Source organism: Gymnogyps californianus, chromosome 10 (genome assembly GCF_018139145.2).
Source record: "Gymnogyps californianus isolate 813 chromosome 10, ASM1813914v2, whole genome shotgun sequence".
NCBI lineage: Eukaryota > Metazoa > Chordata > Aves > Accipitriformes > Cathartidae > Gymnogyps > Gymnogyps californianus.
Window position 1 is genome coordinate 23,096,366 of NC_059480.1, and position 22,953 is coordinate 23,119,318.

Below are 22,953 nucleotides of genomic sequence, written 5' to 3' on the forward strand. Positions count from 1 at the left end.
TGGACTTGTTCTCAGTATGCACAGCCTGGCACATTTCTGCCTGGCCAGATGGGTCCCCCATCTGCTCCTATTTGAAGGAGAACTTCCTGGAATTAGGGTTTTCCTCTTAACCTTTGTTTGTATGATTCCTTTGCTTCCTATTTTCATTCAGGTTGGGTTTTTTTTTTTTCCTTTTCACCAAAATCACCTGAAACACATCAGAGTCGGATTTAAAAGCCAAAGAGATAGCTCTGCACAGTTTTAGGGCATGCCTGGTATTAAATTAGCACTGCTCTGCACAAAGGCTACTAAACCGGAGCTGCATCAGTACAGCAAAGGGCTACTTTTGGGTAGAGTAGTAATACAGCAGAAATTATTTCTAGTGTATAGGCTACAGAGAGCCTAGCAACATCAAACCAGGAGTCAAAGGTAGCTTTCTGATGTTTGCTCAAGCTATTAGGGCGTGCTATAATATTTTTCAGTATAGAATTTATAGATGGAGAGAAGCAGTTGATCTTTTTGAGACTAGTAAAACAATCAAGATGGAAAATGGAGAGCTGATATCTAATTCTATGAAAATCTGCCACAGTTCTAAATTTATTATAAGCCCATCACAGCACATCCTGCTCAAAGACTTACAGAAAATGTGTTGCTAACTACCAGGGATTTATTGATTTTTTTTAGTTTTTCCCCTCATAGTGCTATTGCTTGGCTGTGGTAGAACCGATAACTTGGGGGGGGGGGGAGACAAAAAAATCGATATTACTATTATCAACTTGACTACAGTTTACAGCAGCAATAATCTCCTTTAAAATAGCTTGCAGAAGTACCAGTTGTCATCTACGTAAGGTATTACTGTTTTGGTCAAATCATTAAATGCTGATAGTATTTGATGTTTTGATGATTTCATTTTGGTTAAGTTTTGGTGACCATCAATATTGTCTATACTTCAGATCTGAACCATGTTTGGCTGAGAACTGTAGTGTTTGCTGTTGGCATCATCTTTTTGTTACTGATAAGAGTGATACATTCCCCTCACTAAGAGCAACTAACTTTTAATATCCTGTGCCGTTTTCTACGCTGTATTTTAGTTCAGTATTTAGATGTGCCCCCAGTCACTAAGGTCTGCACTTCCTCCAGTAATGCCTTAAGTTACATGCTATCGTTTGTCACTGGTTTTCCCCCCACACTTTCTTCCCAGAGAGGTAGTTCCTGCAGGGTAACACTTTCTCTCAATACAGTTTTCTGAGCATTTTTTTCAAATGTCAGACTGGGAAAGCATAGTTCTGAGATGCTTCCTAGTTCCTATACCACCTTAGGATGGTCTTCAGCAGAGCTGCATCTCCAGAGCAGAGCAGCTCTGCTCATACAGAGTAAAGCTTTACTGTGCCAGAACAGAAATGTCACTGGTTACATCTACCTTAGCATTTTGGTTTGGCGCAATAGTAGGATTGTGATGCACTTTACCCAATTTCCTCCATTTTCTGCACACTAGATTATTCACAGACCAATTTTGGCACTCACAAAATAGATTAATTTCAGAGAAAACTACCTGCACATTCTGCACGAGCCGTGCACAAAATACAAGTAGCACCTAATGAAGGCACAGGAATCCCAGCCAACAGCTGACCTTCAAGATAGCTTTGAGCAACATGCACGGGGACATTTTGTTTAAGGGAACAGACTAAGTCTAGTCTGAAATAAAAGCCCCAACTGCCTACAATATAGATGGAAGGGCCTCAACATTAGCTTCTCTGATCTACTGATCCATTCCTTATATATCTAATTACTTGCAAATGTAGATGTAACCATTCAGAGCTTTAGGCCTTCTTCTGTATACCTTGGAGAAAGTGCCTCCAGAGTGAATTTGACTCACAAGTCTACAGCATCTTGGAGATACTTTTAGGTTTTAACTTATTTTGAAAGCTCCTTCTGAAGGCCACAGACATACAGTCCATGAGTGCTGAATACATACAGAAGAGACAGTTATTGGTCTTCTAAAATGCACTGGGTGTTTCCATAAATGTGAATTTATACCTGAATGTGTTTACATAAATATATATGTCATAGTTTCAAGACGATGAATAAACTTTAATAAATGATTTGGTTATGAAGAGGATTTGTTCTGTGGTTATTAGTAGACTGAAATCACAAGAGCAGTAGTTTTTAATGCTAATATGATATTCAAAACTTTCAACGAGGAAACAAAAGCCAGTTTGCAAGTTTTCTTTGTAATAGAATGTAGTGTTAATCTCTTTGTTGATGTTGTAAGCTACCATTAACTACTTTATAAAACATGTATGTAATGATAAATATTAAACTTTGCATCCTAGAACACACCATACGTACCTTTTCTCCAAACACTGGGAGAAGTGCTGACCAGACAAGCCAGTCACTTGTTGGAGATCTCACAAGTGGAACTAATTAGATGTAGAAGGAGCTGTCACTCTTGCCCTCCTCCTGCTCACATCAGAATCTACCCTGCCTGCCAATCTAACTGTTTAGCTTATGCTATTTTTATCCTTCCATCTTTTTCTGTTATTGACTTAAAGCCTGTAATTTGTTACACCTGGAATTGCATCTGTTAAAGTTAAGGGTCTAAGAAACATGCCAAGGTCCACCCACGTAGAAGCTATCACTTGTACAGAAAGTATTTTAAAATCGTCCACGTTAACATTAAAATACATTCTAGATGCACAGTTTTTCCAGGTAGATGGGTCAGACAACTGTCACTCATGTTTGTGGAAGTAGGGGTTAACAGCAAGTTGTACTGTAGCATTTTTACTTATGTTATCTACAAGCTAAAGGCAATATAGAATATTACCACGGGAACTTTTTTCCTAGAACAATACACAAAACCCTAGTGAAACTGCATTTATGATATAACCTCAATAAAAATGTTAATAATGCTGGTTCATATATCACAGCTGTCGAGAGAAACTGATAGTTCATATCACATCTGAGACATACAGTATTGAGTTGTATAGAAACTGCCTTAGTCTCAGTTTGATTATTAGTAGCTTTTAATGATTTAAGAATTAGAAATCTAAACTTGTCCATCTCTCTTATCTTTTTAAGGAGCATTATTCTGAACCCAGCTTATTTCCGGAACCACCTGCGCCAAGCTGCTGTGTTTAGGTGTTTAGAGAGATACTCGGAAGCTGCAAGGTACTCTGGTGCTCGTGGATTTCTAACCATTTCTCTGTATCTCTTTCATTCCAGCTCTCAGTAGTAAGGATATCATCTTATATCCAGGCTTTTCCAAAATCAGTGGGAGCTTTGTGTTGGCTTTGTGTATATGATCTCACATGCAGCAGAGCTCCAATCCTCCCAGTTGGCGTAACATGAATAATCCCCATTATGTCCCTAGTTGCAGTTAGGCTAATGCATGTAGGAGCATTTATTCATTCTCGGGCACAGGGGCGAGCCCTGATCAGGTCCCAGGGCTGTGCTGGGGCAAAAGCTACATGCACATACGCATCTTCCACTCCCTGGTTTCCCTGTAACCATGGGCAGAAGCTCAGGTGTGCTCCCAGTAGATGGGGGGGGGACAGAGAAAAAAAGAAGGAAAAAAAAAATCAAGATCTCAGGGTACGCTGTGGTATGCTGCAAAATTTAGCCCATGTGCAGCTGATGAGATTGCTGGTGTGAACGGGAACTGCTGGCAGGAGGAAAGCCTGCAAGAGGAAGCTCTGCTTGTATGCTTGCATTAACGCTGCCAAAACCTAAAAGTTTCAACATGCAGCAGAAGTTTTTAACCACTTCACATGCTTAAATGAAAGAAATGCATGAGGAAACGCCATGGTAACTTGGTATGTATCACCATTACTGCTAACATCAGACACTTACAGAGGACTGTTCGGCTGAAGACCACAAGGTATATCACAAAATATTTCACAAATCATTAGCTAACTAATGGCAGAACAGTCAGTGTGAATTAGGCAAGAGACTGAAAGGGTCACTTTGCTCATCATTTAAGATGGATGCTAGTGGTAGAGCTCTGAAGCTATTAAAATAGCAGCAAAACAGTTTGTACAGGGAGTGGAAGAAGACTTTATCCAAGCAGAGTTGCAGAGAGGATTTGAGAAGATGAACTTCAATTTTCTGTGCTGGACTTCAGCCAAAAACTCCAGGACGAGCACTTTTCCTTCTGCAGGACACACGTTGAGATTATGTCAAAGTAATCTCTACTAGCTTTCACACGTCAGGACAGAGAGAAGAAATCGCTTCCCCAAGGCAAGGAAACAGTTGTTCCAAATTTCTTTAGAAATATGATTGCAGATAAACCTGGAATATTTCACTTGACCATAAACCCACCCACCCTTTTTTTTTTTTTTTTTTGGAAAACACAGCTCACTTCTTAAGCAAAGCTGTTTCAAACTAAGGAAGTGAAACATTTTGTTGAAAAACAATGAAGTGTTGTGATAGTTCCCAGATCTCCTTTTATATCTCACTGATAACAGTCTCTTTTTCCTAAAATCTTGTTGGGGTGTTGATTCAGAGAGAAATTGTCATCTACTGAATCGTCAACAGTTGAGGTCCACCGATCAGCCAGACATTTTAGAGCTGTGTTAGGAGAGTGCATTGCTTTGTGGCGGGTGGGGAATCCTGCCCAGGATACTTTAAAACCCAAAAATTCACTAGTATCCCAACAGGTGAAGTGATACATGGGGAATTGTTTGGGGTGCTGGGGGGGGAGGAGGGCTTTCCCCTTGAAGTCAGGTTGAAGATTTTTAAAAATCATAACAATAACAAAAGTTAAAAAATACACTTTCAGAAACTGATCTGTCCTAAGAAGCAATACATATAAATGCTCGTATTTGAGAAGACAGTATGAACCAAGGAGGTGTTCATAAATATGATTTCAAAAATAAAAAAAACTGTGGTCGGTGTTACTGCAGATAAGCAATCAGTAAGTTTACTACATCAGCAGGCAAGAGGGAACTCTTTCAGCCTTTTTCCCCCACATTGAGTAGCTCTCAGGAAACTAGATGATTTTAAATGAGATTCTGTATTTTGTAAAGGAGAGGAACATTCTGACAGACTGAATCCAGAGTGGTTCCAAAAGCAGTGACTATAGCAGTACTCAGAGTTTAGCCTAGTTTAACATAGTGTTATAGCAACTGTGCAGAGCTGCTTCTGCAGATTGTGTTAAAGTAAGCTTAGCACTACTTCTGTCACCTCACTGGAGTCACTGGTCTTAGTCAAACCCCACTAATGGTGCAGAATGTACTCTGCTCGTTACAGACAGACCACGGCATACAGATGTTCAGCTGCAGTTTCTGGAAATACAAACTTGGTTTTTGTTAGCATAAACCGTCATTTATTTCTGCTTGCTTTTGCACAAGAACAAGGTCACTCTATTCCTTTTTCTGCTTTTAAGTACCCCTTGCCTTCCCACCCTCTCATGTGATTTTTAAGTTATTGCATAGTCCATTAAATACACCCAGAACACTGTACGGGTATGTGAACAGGAGTGGTTGGTTGTAAACAGTTCTGCTTGGCACAAGCAGCATGGGTTATCACATTTAACTCAGCCTACCTACCGAGCTGAGATCCCTTGAGATTTTGTCTCTGAGGATGTACCAGACTGAATTCTTCGGTTCAGAGAAAGTCATAGGTTAGAGTGGGGTCAACTGTAATTTAAGCATCTCTCAATTTCCCCTGCGTGTAATTTTCACTAGTGGAGCCCAGTAACCAGCAGAATAAGCATATGAAGCAGTCTAAATGCAAGGACATCTGAATTAACGTAAGGAGTCAGATCGTCCATATCTGCATCACTTCTGAATTTTGTCAGCTGCATAGTGATTCCTTTGGGATAGCACGGTGACAGGATGCCTGAGGCCATTTGGCATTGTAAAGCAATCCTAGAAACACCACTTTGAGGTCACAGCATCTGCAAATGATGAATTCCAGAGTGCTGCAACTACTTTCCCTAAGATGTCAGCTAGTAAATGTATTTCTCCTCTATTGGTATCTTTGATGTTAGAAGACTGCTCTTGACAAACACAGTAAAGATTTAAACCTCAGAACGGAAAAAACCTATTTCAGCTGAAAGACCATCTTGGCCCTTGAACAAATGGGCATAAATGCATTATATATAAATATAGTCTGGAAGTTACCAGGAAGTTTTAGGCATTAGAAGGCATTTAGGCTTAGGATCAGCCTCCAATAGCAGCTACTGGAAGTACCCTGCCAAAGGACACATGCTCACAGCTGATCAAAAGATCACTTAATAACCAGAATGGAAAGTTCAGGAAAGGGTCCTGGGCTCACTTCTGTCCCAAAACTGAGAAAATGCTCTTGGAGAAGGTCAAGGAGAACTCAACCTTCATGGCAATATAAGGACTGCTGCCTTAGGGAAGGATGACATAAGGGACATGTACGTGCAAGGGGACATGTAAGCCACAGGAGAACCTCGGAGGTGCATACTATCTCTAAGGACAGAGCAGCCAAACCACCGGCCCCTGCTTTCAAGGACAAGAGTGCTAGAAAAGGAACATGCACCTAAGGGTGAGCCTCGAAGCTCCTGAAGGAAGAGTTATCAGAGCCTATGCGTCCTTCAAGTCACCAAGCCCACGGGCTATGACCCCACAGCTGCCTGTTACGCATCCGCAGGAGAAGGTCTGATCAGATGAGCAATAAGGCATGAAAGCAATTTTTCTTCTTCACTCAAATAGTGCAGGCTATTGCTGACACTGAATAGCCTTGAATCAGTAGTAAGGTGAAAATTTGTAACTCACAGAAAAATATGGCCACCTATTTGCTTTGAAACTGGAGTTTTAAGTACAGAAGGGATTTTGCCCCTTTTTCGCATTAAGCTGTATAGCTCTCATCTTTCTGCTAATCGAAATGCTGTGCTGATTTAACAGTGTCACTGTGTTCTGTGAAAAGCTTAAGATAGCTCTTTTATCACCAGTTAGAACACTAGTGACTTGAAATTAGTTGTATACATGTAGGGGAAAACAGACTGTCTGTCCCTCTGCCAGAACAAACAACTCATATTCATCTGACGGCACAGAGTAGGGGTAAGCAATCCTTAAGGAGGAAGAAGTTTTAGGATCTTAATAGCTGTGGTATGGCTGACTCAGCTTTTTGACATTCTTATTGAAAAAAAAATAATCTAGATGATGGGATTATCTGAAAAGCAAACTAGGTCTAGAAGTAGTAAACCTCATCGCTCTGTAAGAGCGCAGGTCTGTGTCCCCCTTTTAGTCAGACTTGAAAACGTAGTGCGAGAAAGCTAGGTGAATAATTTGGGTTAGTTTGTATGTCCGGTGGTGTTTTACAAAGCACACAGTTGTACTAAGGAAAGATCTATAAATAGTTGGGGCTGGGGATACAAGCTCAAGGAGCCACCAGCTGACTGCCTCTTGCGCACACCTGCATCTGTGCTACCTGCCTCTGCATCCTGCCTGGGTTTCCCCTTGCAAAAACAGAGGAGAGTTTATATTCTTTGTCCTAAATTGTTTCCGCTTTCCTAAACTGAAATAAACAAAAAAATCCAATTCTATAAAAAAGGGGGGGGGAATCTGTTGTCATAGCAACGGACCCCCCCACCCCACCCGTCAACACCGAGGGTCCCTCCAGGGCCCCGCCGTTCACCAACGCGCAGAGCGCTCTCGCAGCCAGGCCGGGTTATTTTTACGCCGTTATTTCGGGAACTGCCGGGGGTCCGAGCCCAGCGGCAGCCCCGGGGTGGGGGCTGCAGAGCTGCCACCCCCCCCCCCCCCCCCCGCACCCAGCGCCCGGCGGCGCGTTGGGTGCCCCCGCGGTGGGAGGTGGCGGCGCCGCGGAGCTGGGCGGCTCCCGCCGCCGGCGGTGGGGCTGCCCCACGCGTGACTGCTGACGCCCGGGGGGCCGCCCCCGCCTCTCGCCCGCCCCAGGGCGGCTTCGCCATCGCGGTTTGGCGGTCAGGGCTGCTCCGGCGGGGAGCAAGGACCCCGTCCCCATTCCCCCCCTCCCACCACCGGCGGCAAGCACATTGCACAGGGAGGACACATCACCCAGGACTAGGAAAGAAACTGGATCTGGTTTTCCCCCACACATGAAGGGGTCCGAGAGCTTCTGCTGGTTTTGTGACCCCTGTCCTCCCCAGAGTTACACTATGAAAGGAGCGCTTCATAAACTGGATCTAGGAAAGCCGCTCTGACAAGTGCTGGGATCAGGCAAAGCCCAAAGGGAAGTCCACGTGGCCTATTATTTCGTCTGACACCAACATATGATGTTAGTCCGTGTCTTAACATTACCAGCCGTTATTTCTGTGCCACGCACATTATTCTTCATCACTTGAGATTGTCCAAGTGTCAAACAACAGCTTGCTCAGCCAGGGTCACGTCAGAGGCGAGAGGCAGCCTTCAATGCCAGTTTTTCCACACCCCCTGCCAGAAGTAAATCCAAACATTGAGGGTACAAGGTATGTTCCTAACCCAGGGAGCATGAGGTACAAAGAGATACAAGAGAGCAGAGCAAGGACCAGCTAGAGTCCAGAACAAGCACGGGCCAGGTACCTCTGGAAGTTTCATTGCATCACTGTTACAAACAGTTCATCCCAGCTATCCCATCCCTTCTCCAAACGGCTCAGCTGTGACGCTAACACAGGCATTGGGGCCCCCCATGCCTTCTAGGATTTGTACAGGACACCCATTTTCACTAGTGCTTGTTTCATACCGGGTCACAGAGAGCCCAAGATCTTGCTGGGCTTAGCGACCTGTTTTCTCGAACATCCCCTGTCATTTTAAAAGACTTGCCATTTCCCCATGCATTGCTCAGCTCGCATTTGTAAAGCAATTTCTATGTCCTTACATGGCAGTTGCCATTAAATGAGAAACATTTGTTATCACTGCATAGCAATCTCAATACAACGCAGAAAGTTGTTACCTGCGTGCAACCGTGGGACAGATAATAATAAGTATAATAAATGTATTCTAAATACAGGTGCCATTTTCCTTGCAGGAAACTTACTTCTGCTTTCTAGCAATGGGCTAATGACCCAGAAACTTCAGCAGAGACAGCAAGCGTACCCCATCATCAGCCTGGAAGGGTTCAGCAGGACAGAAGAGTTTTATAGCAGCTTCCCAGTGCATTTAAGGTTCACTGGTGAAATGTTTAAAAGGAAGTTTTGGCCAGTCTTCTGCAGGAATTAGTGACATCAAGGTGTTATGCATAGATAACTTTTTGCCCCATTTTGGGGCTAGTCTACGTATAGGTAAATCCTGACGTTAGTAATTTCATTCCTGCTCAATGTTCTGGAGTTCTGTTTATCTCTCATCATCTAATGGTTTCCAAGTGTCTCCATAACATCAAAGTAATGAGTTTACATTTACTTAGGATATATGGAGATGTTTAAAAATTAACTGTTATTATTTTGTTCACTTTTCAAATAGGATGATTGCATTAAATGATTACCTCCCACTTATTCCAGTTATAAACATCACTTTCCTTTTCTAATCTCAGAAGCAAATAAGAAAGGTCGTCCAGAAGAGAGCAGTAGTTTATTTTGCATCTTGTATCTCAGACACAGCACTATTGTATTAGAGATCTCAAATACCCAGGTGTCTGCATCAGAGCTGATCTAAATAGGAATAGTAAAGTTCCTGTTAAACTGAAAAAATAGAGCTATACTTACCCTTTCCAAACAGTAAGCCTGCACAGGACTAACATCACATAGCAGTGGCCAAGGCCTTCTATTAGTACCACTTACTGCAGATCCATGTGAGATCACTTCAAGTAGGGAGCAAAGGTAATTTTCTGCCACTTATCAGCCTCCCGATCTTAGCAGCAATTGGGGCTGAATAGCATGGAAGAGTGAAAGTTACTCTAATGTGCATAGGCTGTGATTATTCCTAAGGCTCTGCCATCTGCAGAGAAATCCTCCTCTCCCCTTCAGGGCTTCTTTCCTTTTTGTGCAGCCCAAGGGGAGCAGTCAAGGCTTAAGGAGCTGACCTTGAGTCTCGCCCTCATATTTTTTCCAGTATTTACAGTGGTAAATGAACACACAAGTATTTAGCAACAATGCTAATTTCTTGTCTTCTTTGGAAATGTAACACTTTGGTGCACTCCAGAAAATTCTGCATATTTCTTATACCTGTACCATCCATTTTCTTGTCACAGACTTGTGTGGCTGCTGCGAAGGATTTGGCTGTACGCTGGCTGTTAGTGTCAGCGGCTGTCATGCAGCAAAAGCTACCTTTGACTCTTTTATTACAAGTCCTATGCATGTCTGGAGATGGGCTGAAGGAGACAGTTTAGGTTCTGTGGTGTGGTCTTTGCTTGCACGTATAGAAAGATATCTTACTATTCTGCACCACCAAGTGGCCAGATTGAGCAGATATTGCAAGACACCTTTGGATCCAGGCTTATTACATTAACCCAGATGGGTTTAGTTATGTTATGGAAGTTCATACTGACCCGAACTAGCAACTAGGAAAAAAAAAACATTTGAATATAAAGCCTCATGTTTTGAAAGAAGGAAGCGTCACATGTTCTCCGACATCCTCCAAAGTGTTCCTGAAGGTGTATTGTCAGCACTACTTCAGTTCTCATCAGACAGAGCCCTTTGGTGAGCTGCACACCTGAACCTCAGGCATGTTTTAAGTATTGCAAATTAGTAACTCAAAACTGGTGGACGGTTCTGTAAATATGAGGCCAATCTTTGTGAATATCAGTGAAGTGGTTGTGTGAGAAGTAGGAAGAGAATGCACGTATCTTTGTTCTTTACCATTAGAGTTTAATCTCACTATCTTTAAAAACTGTAAAAAAAAAGATGGCATTTCATCCAGAAAAATGCATCACATGGTCTAAATGGGAGCTATTTTCCCATTCTTTTGGACCTTATGTTCCTTGTGCTCAGGAGGGTTCAAAGTTGAACTCTTATGTAGTCACCCTAGGGGTACAAATCAGAGCGAGGTCTGTTGCTGGCCAACATTACTTGTCCAGAATCTCCACATGATGTAACAGCTGATCCCAACTCATAACATTACATATCGCATTTAATATACAGTATTAATATTGTAAGAGGGCAGGGAGTGGTCCCTCATTCTGTTTCTGGGAGTATCCGTTAATGTATCAGGAAATTTCTTTTCAAGGACCTCTGCTTTCTGCTCTTCCCAAATCCCTGTTGGGGAGGGGAATTAATCCTACCCATCCCTACTGTACTCACCATAGAGCTTCTTTATATCTATGGAGTTCCAGTGAACAATGAAGCAACTCACCTTAATTCTTAAGATATATATTATCCCCATAAACCTTTAATGAAAATGCAGTCCTACAGTATGTTCTAGACTTTTGTATGCTTCATTCCACCTGTAATTTTAGATATTAAATTGACTATAATTCACAATGGATGGCTAGTTTAGTCATTACACATTCCCCTGTTGATCTGTATTCAGTATTTTATCAGTCTGCAAATTGGACCAATGTTTTCAATGTGCAAGTAGAAAAGAAGGTTACAGCTGGTTCTGTAACTTAATTTTCAAGCTTTTTTTGAAATAAACACAGCGTGTATTTAGTATAGGTGAAAGTGTAAGTAATACTAGGCTAACCCAAACAAGAAAAGATTAATGTATACATACAAACAGAAATGGCAAGAATAATCTGAATTGCGGAGTTACGTGTAAGAGTGACTATTATTTCAGCTAAATTCTTTACCTGTTCCCCAGACAATTTCATCAGACATAAGAAGGGAAGCTTCAGAGTCAGACAGTTTGAATTCCATCCCTCGTTTTTTTATATTTTTGTCTCAGTTTGGGGAAAGCAAATTTCTCTCTTCTTCATTAGTACACTGAAGGAAATGGAAGCATTGCATTGTACGTTGTAAAAAATTATCGCAAATGAGTCTATTTTAAAATAAAGAAGGGCCCTCCAAATAAAGAAGAAAGCCTCCAGATAGCCGTATCACTGAAGGAAGGTTGGTCAGCTTTGCTGAAATGCTGTTAGACATGAAGCCATCAAAAAAGAAATAAAAGCAAGTGCAGTGTCTTGACATATGTGTATGCGATAGGCTTTCACTCTGATGAAGGAGGGAGAAAAAGATCTTAATGAGTTGGGTCACTGGCTGAGGATCTTAAATAATAATTTCATAAATAGTATTTCCTTAAATAATATTTTACTTAAGTCTCATTTCAGAGTGTCTCACAGGCTCATCAGTCTCTTACTGAAAGTCTTTGTTACCTGGATTTCTATGGGCCACATGGATAGGTACTCACTGGGAGTTAGGAACCCAGCTCAGTGCTTTATGCCTTCACGTATTTCAATGGGAGCCAGGCTTTTGACCTGCCTAAATATCTCAATCGGTCCTTTGGTTTCTGAGTGTTTAGGTCCCTAAATATTTTTCAGTGCCCAGCCCTGTAACCATATTCAGACAGCGTAATTTCACCTGTGTCCCTGCATCTGGAAATTCATAGTTCCCTATCGCATGTGTCACTTTTTGGTTCTGTGAATTGAGCCTTGGAGGCCTTCAAAGAAAACTCGCTGACTTGGGCACATTTGGGGTTGGACACAGGCCATACACATAGAGCCTTAATGCTTGTGTTTCTTTTGAAAGTGGAATTATTTTAAGGCCCTCAGAAGCCCCAAGGTCACAGTAGCAAGCATCGGTCCTGACCTGTGTGTGCTCCCTGATGGCTGACGAACTGAGCAGTAAAATGGGGACGGAGGCACTCAAAAGGCTCGGAGGCGTTTTATGTATATATGTGCCTCGCCATTCCTGATGTCATGCACGGCGATACGGGAGAAATCTAGCAGGGATAAAAGCAGATGTTGAAAAATTAAACACGAATGCTGGAAGTGTAAGTGTGCTTCTGCTTATTTAAATAAGGACAAATTAAGAAGGAAGAATAAAGAGGAAAGGGGTTTGTCTGGAGTGCAGCGATGCCTGGAGACCTCTGCCACGATCAGAGCGACGTTGTGCTGAGCACGCTGTGAAGAATTAGCGAAAGATTGCGCCAGGAGGACTCACACACCAAATAAGTAAATCAGTCAAATATGATTGTCCGCATTTTACTGCTGATGCTGAGAAACAGAGAAAGATGAAGCGACTTGTCTGAGAATTGATTCCAGATTTGTCTAGGGCTCTGCGCGCATCTCCACCTTTGAATGCAGTGCCACGCTGGGAGAAGAAAGCGTTGGCTACCACTGAGGAGTGGGAGGTCACAAATTGGATGTCATGTTGTGCTGCCGGTGGGATGGATCCGCGCTTCGCCAGTCCGCGGCCTGCAGTAGGGATGGCAAAGCACGCTGCGCGTGTCTCCGTATTGACTGATTGCGTTCGACCCACGGCAGTGCTCCCGCAGCTGCAGGCAGCGACAGGGTGACGCTCGGGGTTAAGGATTTGCCAGTTTTAATCTCTGAAATGACAGCAGTTGGGGGGCGATATATCTATAGGATTCCAAATTGTAAATGGCCACTTGCAAACGTCCTTTGATTCCAAAAAAGACAAGGCTTTAGTGCTTGAGAATCGCTCTAAATTTAGATTGAAAGTCCTTTCTTTCTGACGAGGTGGCCGTAGGAGGCCACCACCACTCACGTACACTGCTAGGGACTAGCTATTGCCATTGCCACAGGAGCTGGAAGCTTTGTAGACCACCTCCAGTAGACCAAAAGTGCGGAATAACATGACAGATTCATTCAAAGTCTTCCCTCAATTTTGTGCCGCATGGTTATTTCCCTTTTGCACCTCAGGACACAATGAAGGTCTTTCTTCAAACCATCACCAGGTCAAAGAGGCGAAGCTGGAGGCTTTGCTCACCTTCTCTGCTTCATCCACAGGATCCGTATGTCATTCCTGGGATTAAACCCTGGCACCATTTGGAGTCAATGAGAGTTTTGCCAATGATTTTCAAGGCAATGAGGATTTCATCCTTTGTTCATACTGTGCCAGCTGGGCTAACGATGTTCAATTAGAAACTGTTCTTTGTTCTAGTGCAGTCAAGAGGATTTTTGCCAATGATTTGAATGAGTATTGGATAAAGCTTGTGGCTAAATCCAGTCCTCATGCAGAAATCCATGGATCCTACGGAATTGCTTTTCTCCCAGTGAAATTAATGGGAGCTGTATGAGAACATCTAAGAGGAGATTTAGTTTCTGTTTGTAACAATATGTTACCCCCTGATACTGGGCCTGCTTTGCAATGTTTATTGTTAAATCCGTGTATTTTGGTTATATCTCATTAAGAACATAATACAGCCTTGGAAAGTACATTCTGAAAGGGTATTACAACAGGATTGGGATTACTGTTTGTGAGACACTTTTAACTAGGGGGAAATTTCAAATTCAATTTACAGTAATGTCAAAGCACAATTAATATATAGGCAATGATAAAGGGAACATGCAGAAGTACACATTGATAGCACTACATCAACAAATAAACTTTTGGTGCTAGTAATTAGGTACACAAGATTATTATATGTTTAATTGACTGAAGTGACAATTTGGAATTACATCTAGTCACATTTAATTGGATTTGGAATCTCTAGAGGAAAGGAAATGGAGAGCAGTGTGGAGAGGCAGCCATAAAAGCAAACTGATTTTCTAAAGTCTGTTAAGACTCTGCATTAATATCCATTGCACAATAGTTTTTTAATATCCCTCAGTCTAGAAAAAGTAATGCAATGATTGTCACAGACAGTGGGAGTACTAAAGCATACTCAATTAGGTAGCAAGATAGCTGATTACTTTTAGTTTGGGGGGTTTTTTTAAGATATAGTTTAATCAAAGGTGAACTATGTCTGAGTTTGCCATAGACAAGTGATATTCTCAGACTGCCAAGCTGCAGGGTGTTATACAGGTTGATGCTGTCCTAGAAGAAATGTACTTACATATAAGATAATTCACCCACAAATACTTTAAAGCAAAAAAAGAAAAGCCAGACTAAAATATTGTGTAGTAGTCATTAAATATTTGCTCAGAGTAAAATATGGAAAAGCTATTAAAAGAAAATGTAGGGTTGTGTGCTTGCAGATAGTTTAGCTAGCTCAAAAATGTTTACTAATGCTTGTCTTAAAGTTGGACAAAGACTGAGAGTTATGTGTAATCTTTTGATACAAACCTCATGTTACACTCTTTTAATATTACCTCCTTTAAATATTGCTATATACATCCTTCTTTCCCTGGACACTCATTTATTCTGTTTTTGTCATCAGGAGCACCATGATTGCTGACTATATGTACTGGCTGACAGGAGGCACTGAGCAGCATACAAGCAAGCTCATCAAACTGTATTGGCAGGTAAAAATTGATAGCCCAATGAGGAAGGAGGTGCCTATCTCACTATTAAGACCAAAATGAAGGATTGCTGCTTAAAAGACTGCCGACAAAGGTAGCTCTTGGGCATATCAATCAACAGCACACTATACAGTACTACCGTATTTATAATGAAGTAGATTTTCTTGGACTAATTTTAAGGGCAAAATTCAAGGTTGTTAACCCTTGGCTCATACTTCAATTTTATGGACTGCTATAAAATTTAATTCTGGATACCGTACAGTCCCCTAAGCTATTTTTTGTGAAGTCTTCCTACCTTAGTGACACTTTCCTTTTGCAATTTGCATGATACTAATCCTCTGACACCTTTCCAAACTCTTCAACCGGAAGGGGAGCAAAAAATGACTGTAACAAATGGTCTCAGAGGAACCTAAAGTGCTTTGTGAAGGATGGCTAGGTAAGACCCCAGTCGACAAAGATTACTTATGTGGGGAGTAGACCATTGACTTCAATGATGAGACTTGTCTCTTGAGTGATACTTGAGATGGCTGTTCAGCCACATCAGCACAAATTTAAGTTTGAGGGTCCCCCCTTCTGCTCTGAGGAGAGCTCCCACACAAACTTGGAGGTGAATGGATGCTAGATCCTGTGCTGGGAGAGGCTTATTGCTGCAGGAGCTTATCACTGCCGGTGGTGTCCCAGCCTTCACCCCCCCCCGGTTTCAATGCGACCAAAGTGCATTTCAGAGGGAGTGCAGTGTTTGGGCCTCAGGCGGTGGAAGACCCTTCTGCCTCCCAGAGTGGACCTGGCCCTCAGGTCCTCCTTGTCCATACAAGGAATTTAATGATACTAGGAACAATATCTGTCCCTTGAGATAAAATGTCAGAGTCTGATTCTGATCCCGTTTATTTTGGGTTTATTCTGTGAGAACATCTGTGACATCTGTACTTTATGTGAAGTGCTGCAAAATATGTCTGACATAAGCCAGAGTAATAAAGATCAGAATCTGGTCTTTTATCTTCACTCGCATGGTAAATTCTTCCTTTTTAAAACTATTATTAGTTGCATTCTTATTGGTAAAATGGAATAAATCTCAGTCCTGGGAGCTGCTGAATTTCAGTACTGCTGTGAGTGCAAAGTGCATCTCATTCAGAGAATTACCCACTGGGCTAGTGTTTGCAGTGCCTGTGAACTTTCTTATATGCTTTCCAGCAGAGAATTTCTTCTGTACAGAACAGTTTGATTTTTTTCCCCACTGGGTCAGACTCGTTTAAAATCTTGAGTTCACAAACAGGTTTTATGAAGGGGTCATTTCTTCGAATGGAATGTCTTTTTTTGTCTCTTAACACTGGCATCCATTGACTTCCATTCTTGATATCATGGACCTGAAGCTTCAAAGAACAAACCTTTAAAGGAAGAGCTCTCATAACTGTCCTGTCCCCCAGGGGTTCAGACTGTCCTGCTATGTAACGGGGCCGAAAAAGTGGCATGAAGGACAAGATTCATCACGGTGCCTCCTCATAGAGTCTAAACCAGAAGCTGTGGTTGGGCTAAGGTGGGAATGAACCAGAAGAGAAGTGGGGCTACTGAATTGCTTCCAGCCATTACCATCATCTTCTAGATAGCAAAGGCCAAAGGATTTTGGCAGTGGTAGGACTCTGGTTTATCTCTGCTTCACTCCAGAGCTCACAGCTCATTTCTCTTCCTGACAGAGAGTTCATGCGTGGGCCTCCCTGGACCCCTGTAGTACCAAGAGGCACCACCATGCTGTTTGTGCCCTGTTCCCACTCCTCCTCTGCCTTTCTCCTGAACCCGAGTTGCTGTCATCTTTGTCTGCAGAAGCTTTGAAATGTCAGTAGAGATCTAACCATTTGTTTGATCCCCCACCGTGCTCGATTTTCACTGGGAGACAGAGATTGCTCTGCAATTTTGTGCCTTTTGTGCGTACGCCTTAGCGTGGGCTAGGCTAAGGATTCAGCGGTATCTATATGCTGACACACACGCAGTAGAGGCAGCTGGGTGCCCAGTACCGCTCCCACTCAAGTTAATAGCTAGCACTTAAGAAACACTGTTCGTGAAGATATATCCCCAGCACCAGTAACAACCTTTTCGTTCCTGAGCTGATGAGTTCTGTGCACTCAGCATCAGGGTGACTTCAATGTCAGTAGAGCACACAGCAACAATTATGCAGGATAATGTAGCATGTGACACTGCACTGGGACTTTCCACCACAGAGAGACCAAGCAGAGGTAGCATAATCTTTTTTATTAATATTCTCTCTATTTCACAGTGTAAAGCTGAAAATAACTTGTCACGACTATACATGCTCATGTGCCTTTGTAACCAAAGCAACAGCTATTGATGCACGCTTTTCTCGCTAACTACTCCTCTGCCCCAGAACTCACTAGCGTTGGCTCACAACCGTGAGCAAAATTTTCTGAGGAGGAAGGGAATAGATGGTGAATAGGACGGTTTGTTTTTTACTTCTGTGAAGGAAGATTTTTAGATTAGGTATGTCACTCTTTGCTTTGATCAGTGGGTCATGTATATAATCTTCTGATGTGTCATTGACTACTTTTGTTTCTTCTTTTCATGATTCTTTTAACTGCTGGAAGAGGCTTTTCCTCCTCACAGCCTGTCTTCTACTTCTTTCATGGCTTCAAAACATTGTACAGACCACTCGAATCCTTCAGCTGACGTCTTTAACTGCAAAAAATTCAGGCCCTTAATTCATATCTGCAAAGCTCTTTATTATTTATCCTGCTTCTAAATCACTGTTTTTTCTCTCCTGATCTATTCCTCATGCTCAGAGCAGTCTTTATCTTGTATCTCCTTTGGTTTTCTTCTCCTGACTTTGGTTTTATACTTTCCTTTGAACTTCTTCTATCCCTGACATGAACTGCCAGGAGTCCTCTTTCTTCAAAATTCTTCTTCAAACATCCTCAAACCACTCCCCTCCTCATTATTAACTTTTACATATTTCTTCTTCTTCCACAGTAATATGTTCCATGTGACAGTGTACCTCCTCTTAGGCACACTGCAAGGTTTGTACTGTCAGATTTTTAAGGCCAGATAGGCTCATATTGATGAATTATCTGACTTCCTGCACAAAACACCACAGAATTGCACCCTTACCTTCCTGCGTTGGTGCCAAAAGAGGAAAGCAGAGACTGGTTTTGAGAAAGTTACCCAATCCCTATTTAAACATTTTAATAATAGAATATTTACCATAATCGATCTACTAGATGATTTGTTGCATGGTTGTCCCGTTTCTCCCCCAATTTACAAAATGGGATCTTACTTGTCCAGTTCAAACTTCCAGCAATTTGTATTATGCATTCATCTCTGAAAGCTTAAAGATCCTTTAGTACTTGTTATCTTCTCCCTGTATATGTACCTATGGATCATGATCAAGGCAACTTTAAATATTCTTTTTGATTAGCTTTTTGATTAGCTTTCTTTGATTATCCCCTTTAAAGTAAATCATCTATTTCTGGATCTTCTGTACAGTGATATGTAATATCTAATGCCCTGTGTTGATTTTGAATATTAATACCCGCCTTCCATTCCACTCTGAGATAAAGGTATAATGCTGATGAGAGGTGAAAAAGTAATTTGCAATGGATAATATTATTCAGTAAGTTGGGCCTTTTTCTCTGTTCAAATATTTTATTCCATGGAGTGAAAATACACATTCCAAGTTAACATATAATCAAACAGATGGGCTTTTTTTCATAACCCACTACAGAATATGCACTGGATGATTTGTGTATTGGCTGTTAGATTAAAAATAGGTGAGTTAAATAGAGTTCATCACAATAAATAATAATGTGAAAGTTATTAAATGTATTATGGTAGATATCTTCAGAGTGGTAGCAGCAAGACAAAGTTTAAACTTACTTACTACTACAGTCAGGTAGGCTCCCTAGCATTTATTGTCAGCAATGCAATTTCTCAGCTGGTAATAGCAAAACAAACAATAGACTTGAGATATTTCATCCCATAGAAAGAGTCCCTCTCCAAACTGTCCAGTTTTACTCACACCTTTATAAACTATTTCCACTGGCTAAAAACTGTGCAATGTAAGCTGGATGTTTCATTCCATGAGTAAAAATATATCACACCCATACTACAATGTCAAAAATGCCTGACATTGTCGAACATGAACTTTGCAAATATCTTGAAAGTCACCGCCTGATTTCACTGATATCTGGCACAGACACCTTAGTATAAAGTGCCTTTATTACCTAATTTATAAACATCTCAGGCTTAGCTCATTAGCACACTACCAATTTAATTGCTTTTATTATTCCATTGTGAAAACCATGTGGCCTATTTTATACTAAAGGTTCGGCTCTAGCATCCGTTATGCATTTATGTCCAAAGTCCCATCTAGGCAAAGGCTTACACTAAGTGCCATTGCACCAGCAACGCGTACATTGCAGAAACTAACAGAACCCCAGGAAAGCATTTCAAGGCTTCTAGGTTCATATCTGTATGCTTCCGTAACCATCTGTACTAAAAGCCTTAATTCCATAACGTAGCCAACATGTATTTGCTACAGCTCAAATGGAGACCTTTAATTTGCGTTGGAGTAAACTGGGCTTTAACTTTAGTTCCAGTTCAACCCCAGTGTTTTGGCCAAGATTGCAGCCATCACAGAGCTGCTCTTAGCACATATTGAAAATACTGGCTCTGTGACTGCTGCACACGGAGCTCAGGAACTTGTGTTTCTGAGAATATTTCTGTCAGCTAAACTCAGCGTCACAGAGAAAGCTTCCAGTAGCGCATGCATTGGCTGACACGGAGGTTTGGGTATTCAGACATTTGTTTTGCTCTCTCGTTGCTGTTACGAGCATCAGGTGCTTCCATTTCAAAAATCTGGGCTGTTGCAAGCACCGAGCAATACACACATCACACAATAAAGCAAATGATAACCCAGCCCTGCAAGGTGGCTGAACACCTACAGTGCAGCGATGAACGCTGTCAACTCCTTTAGAGCTCAGCTTTATCTCACACCTTGCGGGGTGACGATCCAAGGCAAGAAAGTTAAAAGGAAAAAGCTCTTGGTAGTCAAAACCTCTTCCACAGTCTCAGCTGGTGACAAGGCCCGTCAGCAGTCCTGCATGCTCACACTTGACCCGTGTCCTGCTATGGAGCGTGAGGTTTCCAAGCTGGCAACGGCAGGGATGTTTTGCTATCCTCCTAATGGAATGACTGATAGGAGCTGACAGGCAGCCTCTCTGGGCAGCCTGGCCATCATATCACTGAGAAAATATATTTCTCATTAATTCTTGAGGCTATTTTAGCAGATCATGCTGTGCCACACTTCACTGCAGAAAAGTCCCTTCTTTAATCAAATCTGGGGGGAAAATCCCATTGAGGTCGATGACTGTTGTGTGTACAGGCAGAAGCAAGTGCCTAATATGCATAAGTCTGTATTGTCTCAGAGGTCTGTGGAGCTTGTTGCTGCTTTAAGAATTAACTTTGATTTTTTTCATGTCAGAAAATAGATAACATTTCTCTTATCCCCCCTCATAAAAACCAATAGGTAATCCTCCCTCTTCTGTATCTATGGCCATTTTGAAGGACAACACTTGCATTGAAGCACTGAGCTTTTCATTTTCTGGTGGAAAATTGGGATGTAATGATTTCCTCATCCTGCACATTAGAAAAACAAAAAGATTTTGGCCCGTAAGCAGGAAGATCAGTTCATCCTTAAGACACCGCACTGGTATCCAGATGATCTCAGTGCAGCTTCTGAGCAGTTCATGGGTTTCCTACGTTCTCACTGCATCATAGCTGAAGCAACTGTTAATAATAAAATTATTAACATTTTTTCAGGGCAGAATGGGCCTCTTCCTATGTACGCCATTTTAGGGATTCAGACTGGTCTGGCTTTGGAATACACTATTTGTAAGTGTATAACTCTCAGCTGCAAAAAATCAGCTTCATTCTGCTCTCAGGTACACTAGTAAAAATATGGAGTAATTGAAAACTGGATTGAGAAGGCAAATAAAATAACATAACAGAGAGTTTCTATCATGTTGATACTGATTTGGGAGCTTTTTATTGCTGTTGTTATTGCTGATATTTCCATTCCAGAAACAATTCCACATGTACAAAACCAAGGAATTTAACATTTTTCTTGTATTCTTTCTTCTTCAATAATATCTACCTCCACATATTTTCTACCTACTTCTATTTTTCTGATACCAGATCATTCATGGTAGAATAACTGTTATTTGAATCATACTTATATTTACATACTAAGAGAAGTTATCAGTTTAAATGTCACAGTTATTAAAACAGATGGATTAATTGTCTCTAATTTCAGGAAAGATGGGTTTATTTAATACCAGCTGAATGTAATAGGCAACACATACCTTGCTGTAGTTGGTAGCTGTTGAAATCCCAATATGAAGCAAAATATCAACCCAATTAGGGTTTTAACTGTTAACAGAGGCCCACAAATAATGTCTCAAAGATGTTCAACAGGAACAACCCGACCAGCAAAGCTCCAGACCATTTAAAAAACCCTACAGGGCAGCTCAAAAGTAATGCGCATATTTCCCAAGTAGAATTTTCAATTCATTCTGGCTTTTACTGGGTCTCAAAGCAGAGCTTTAAGATTTACAAAAGAAACCTGAGAAATCAGCGTAGAAAACTAGCCATTTTGTGCTGTTCTCAGGCCCTTATTGTTCCCTCGAGTTGCCAAGGTCCTTAAGAAGTTACACATTCATTATCGTCTTCCCTTTCTTTGTATACCATCTCCTTTCTTCGGGGAGATGAAGCTACCGGCAGGAGTTTGTGCTGTTCCCAGGATCATTACTGGTTATGTGGCTTTCCATCTGCACATCTGCTCTTGAAGAACTACAGAGAACATCACACAAAAAGAGATAAAGTCACTTTTCAGAAACATCTCTATATACAGTCAACTTGTCTTCTACTAAATTAGCAGCCATTCAGCCACATAAAGTAGTTTGCTATCGCAATGACTCAGGCATGATTTTTCGCTGCCCCTTTGAACAGTGCTGTCCATTTTACAGGCTAACCACATCAGTCTCCATCTCTGGCTGTCTGATTCATCTCTTCACATTTAAGTCAAGTTCCCAAAAGATGTTGAGCTCAGTGCTAGGAAGGACTGACATCTCCTTCAGTTAGTTTCTGCATTTTAGTTTCCTTTTCTTTTTCTTTTTCTTTTTTTTCTTTTTTTCTCTTTTTGGGCTAAAAGCCCTGAAACCCCCTACAGCAAGTATTCCACATTTCTCCCAGGAGCATTTCCTAGCCAGGGTCACTCCCTGTCTCTCAAGCACTTGCCTGAATCACCAGATGGATGCAGCATCCAGGTGTTGGCCGGTGGCTGTAACTACATTCATGTAAAGCACTCGGCGATGCTCAACCTTTAGCTCTGCCTGTCTGAGCTAAGATGTCTGTCTGAGCCCAGGCTACCAAAGCTGTTCAACTGAGCACAGTTTATAACCCCCTTTCACAAAAAAACCCTGCTGTTTAGACTGTGACCCGTTCTTGATATAACAGGAGCCATGCGGAGCTCACCCCACACCTGCTGAGGACTTGTGATGGCAAAAGGCTTCTCCCAGCACTGGAAGGGCAGTCCTGCTGCTCAGAGCAGTCACAGTGAATTGCCTTATTGGAATTAGGGTATTTCTCACTATAAAAACTCTCTTACCGTTAAAAAAGGGGCAATATTAACAAAACTGGTTAAAAGCTGTAGGTTTGGCCAAGAGCTTCATGTCGAGGATAACTGGCCCG

At 41.7% G+C, this 22,953-nt stretch overlaps 1 protein-coding gene across 1 annotated transcript in view; it reads left to right on the forward strand.

Annotated features, from left to right (window-relative positions):
• SPATA16 (spermatogenesis associated 16) overlaps window positions 1-22,953 on the forward strand; it is a 98,055-nt gene that overhangs the window by 40,874 nt on the left and 34,228 nt on the right. The window contains 2 exon segments of the mRNA XM_050902674.1: window positions 3,058-3,147; window positions 15,120-15,204. Of these exon segments, the coding sequence (XP_050758631.1) occupies window positions 3,058-3,147; window positions 15,120-15,204 (175 nt within the window).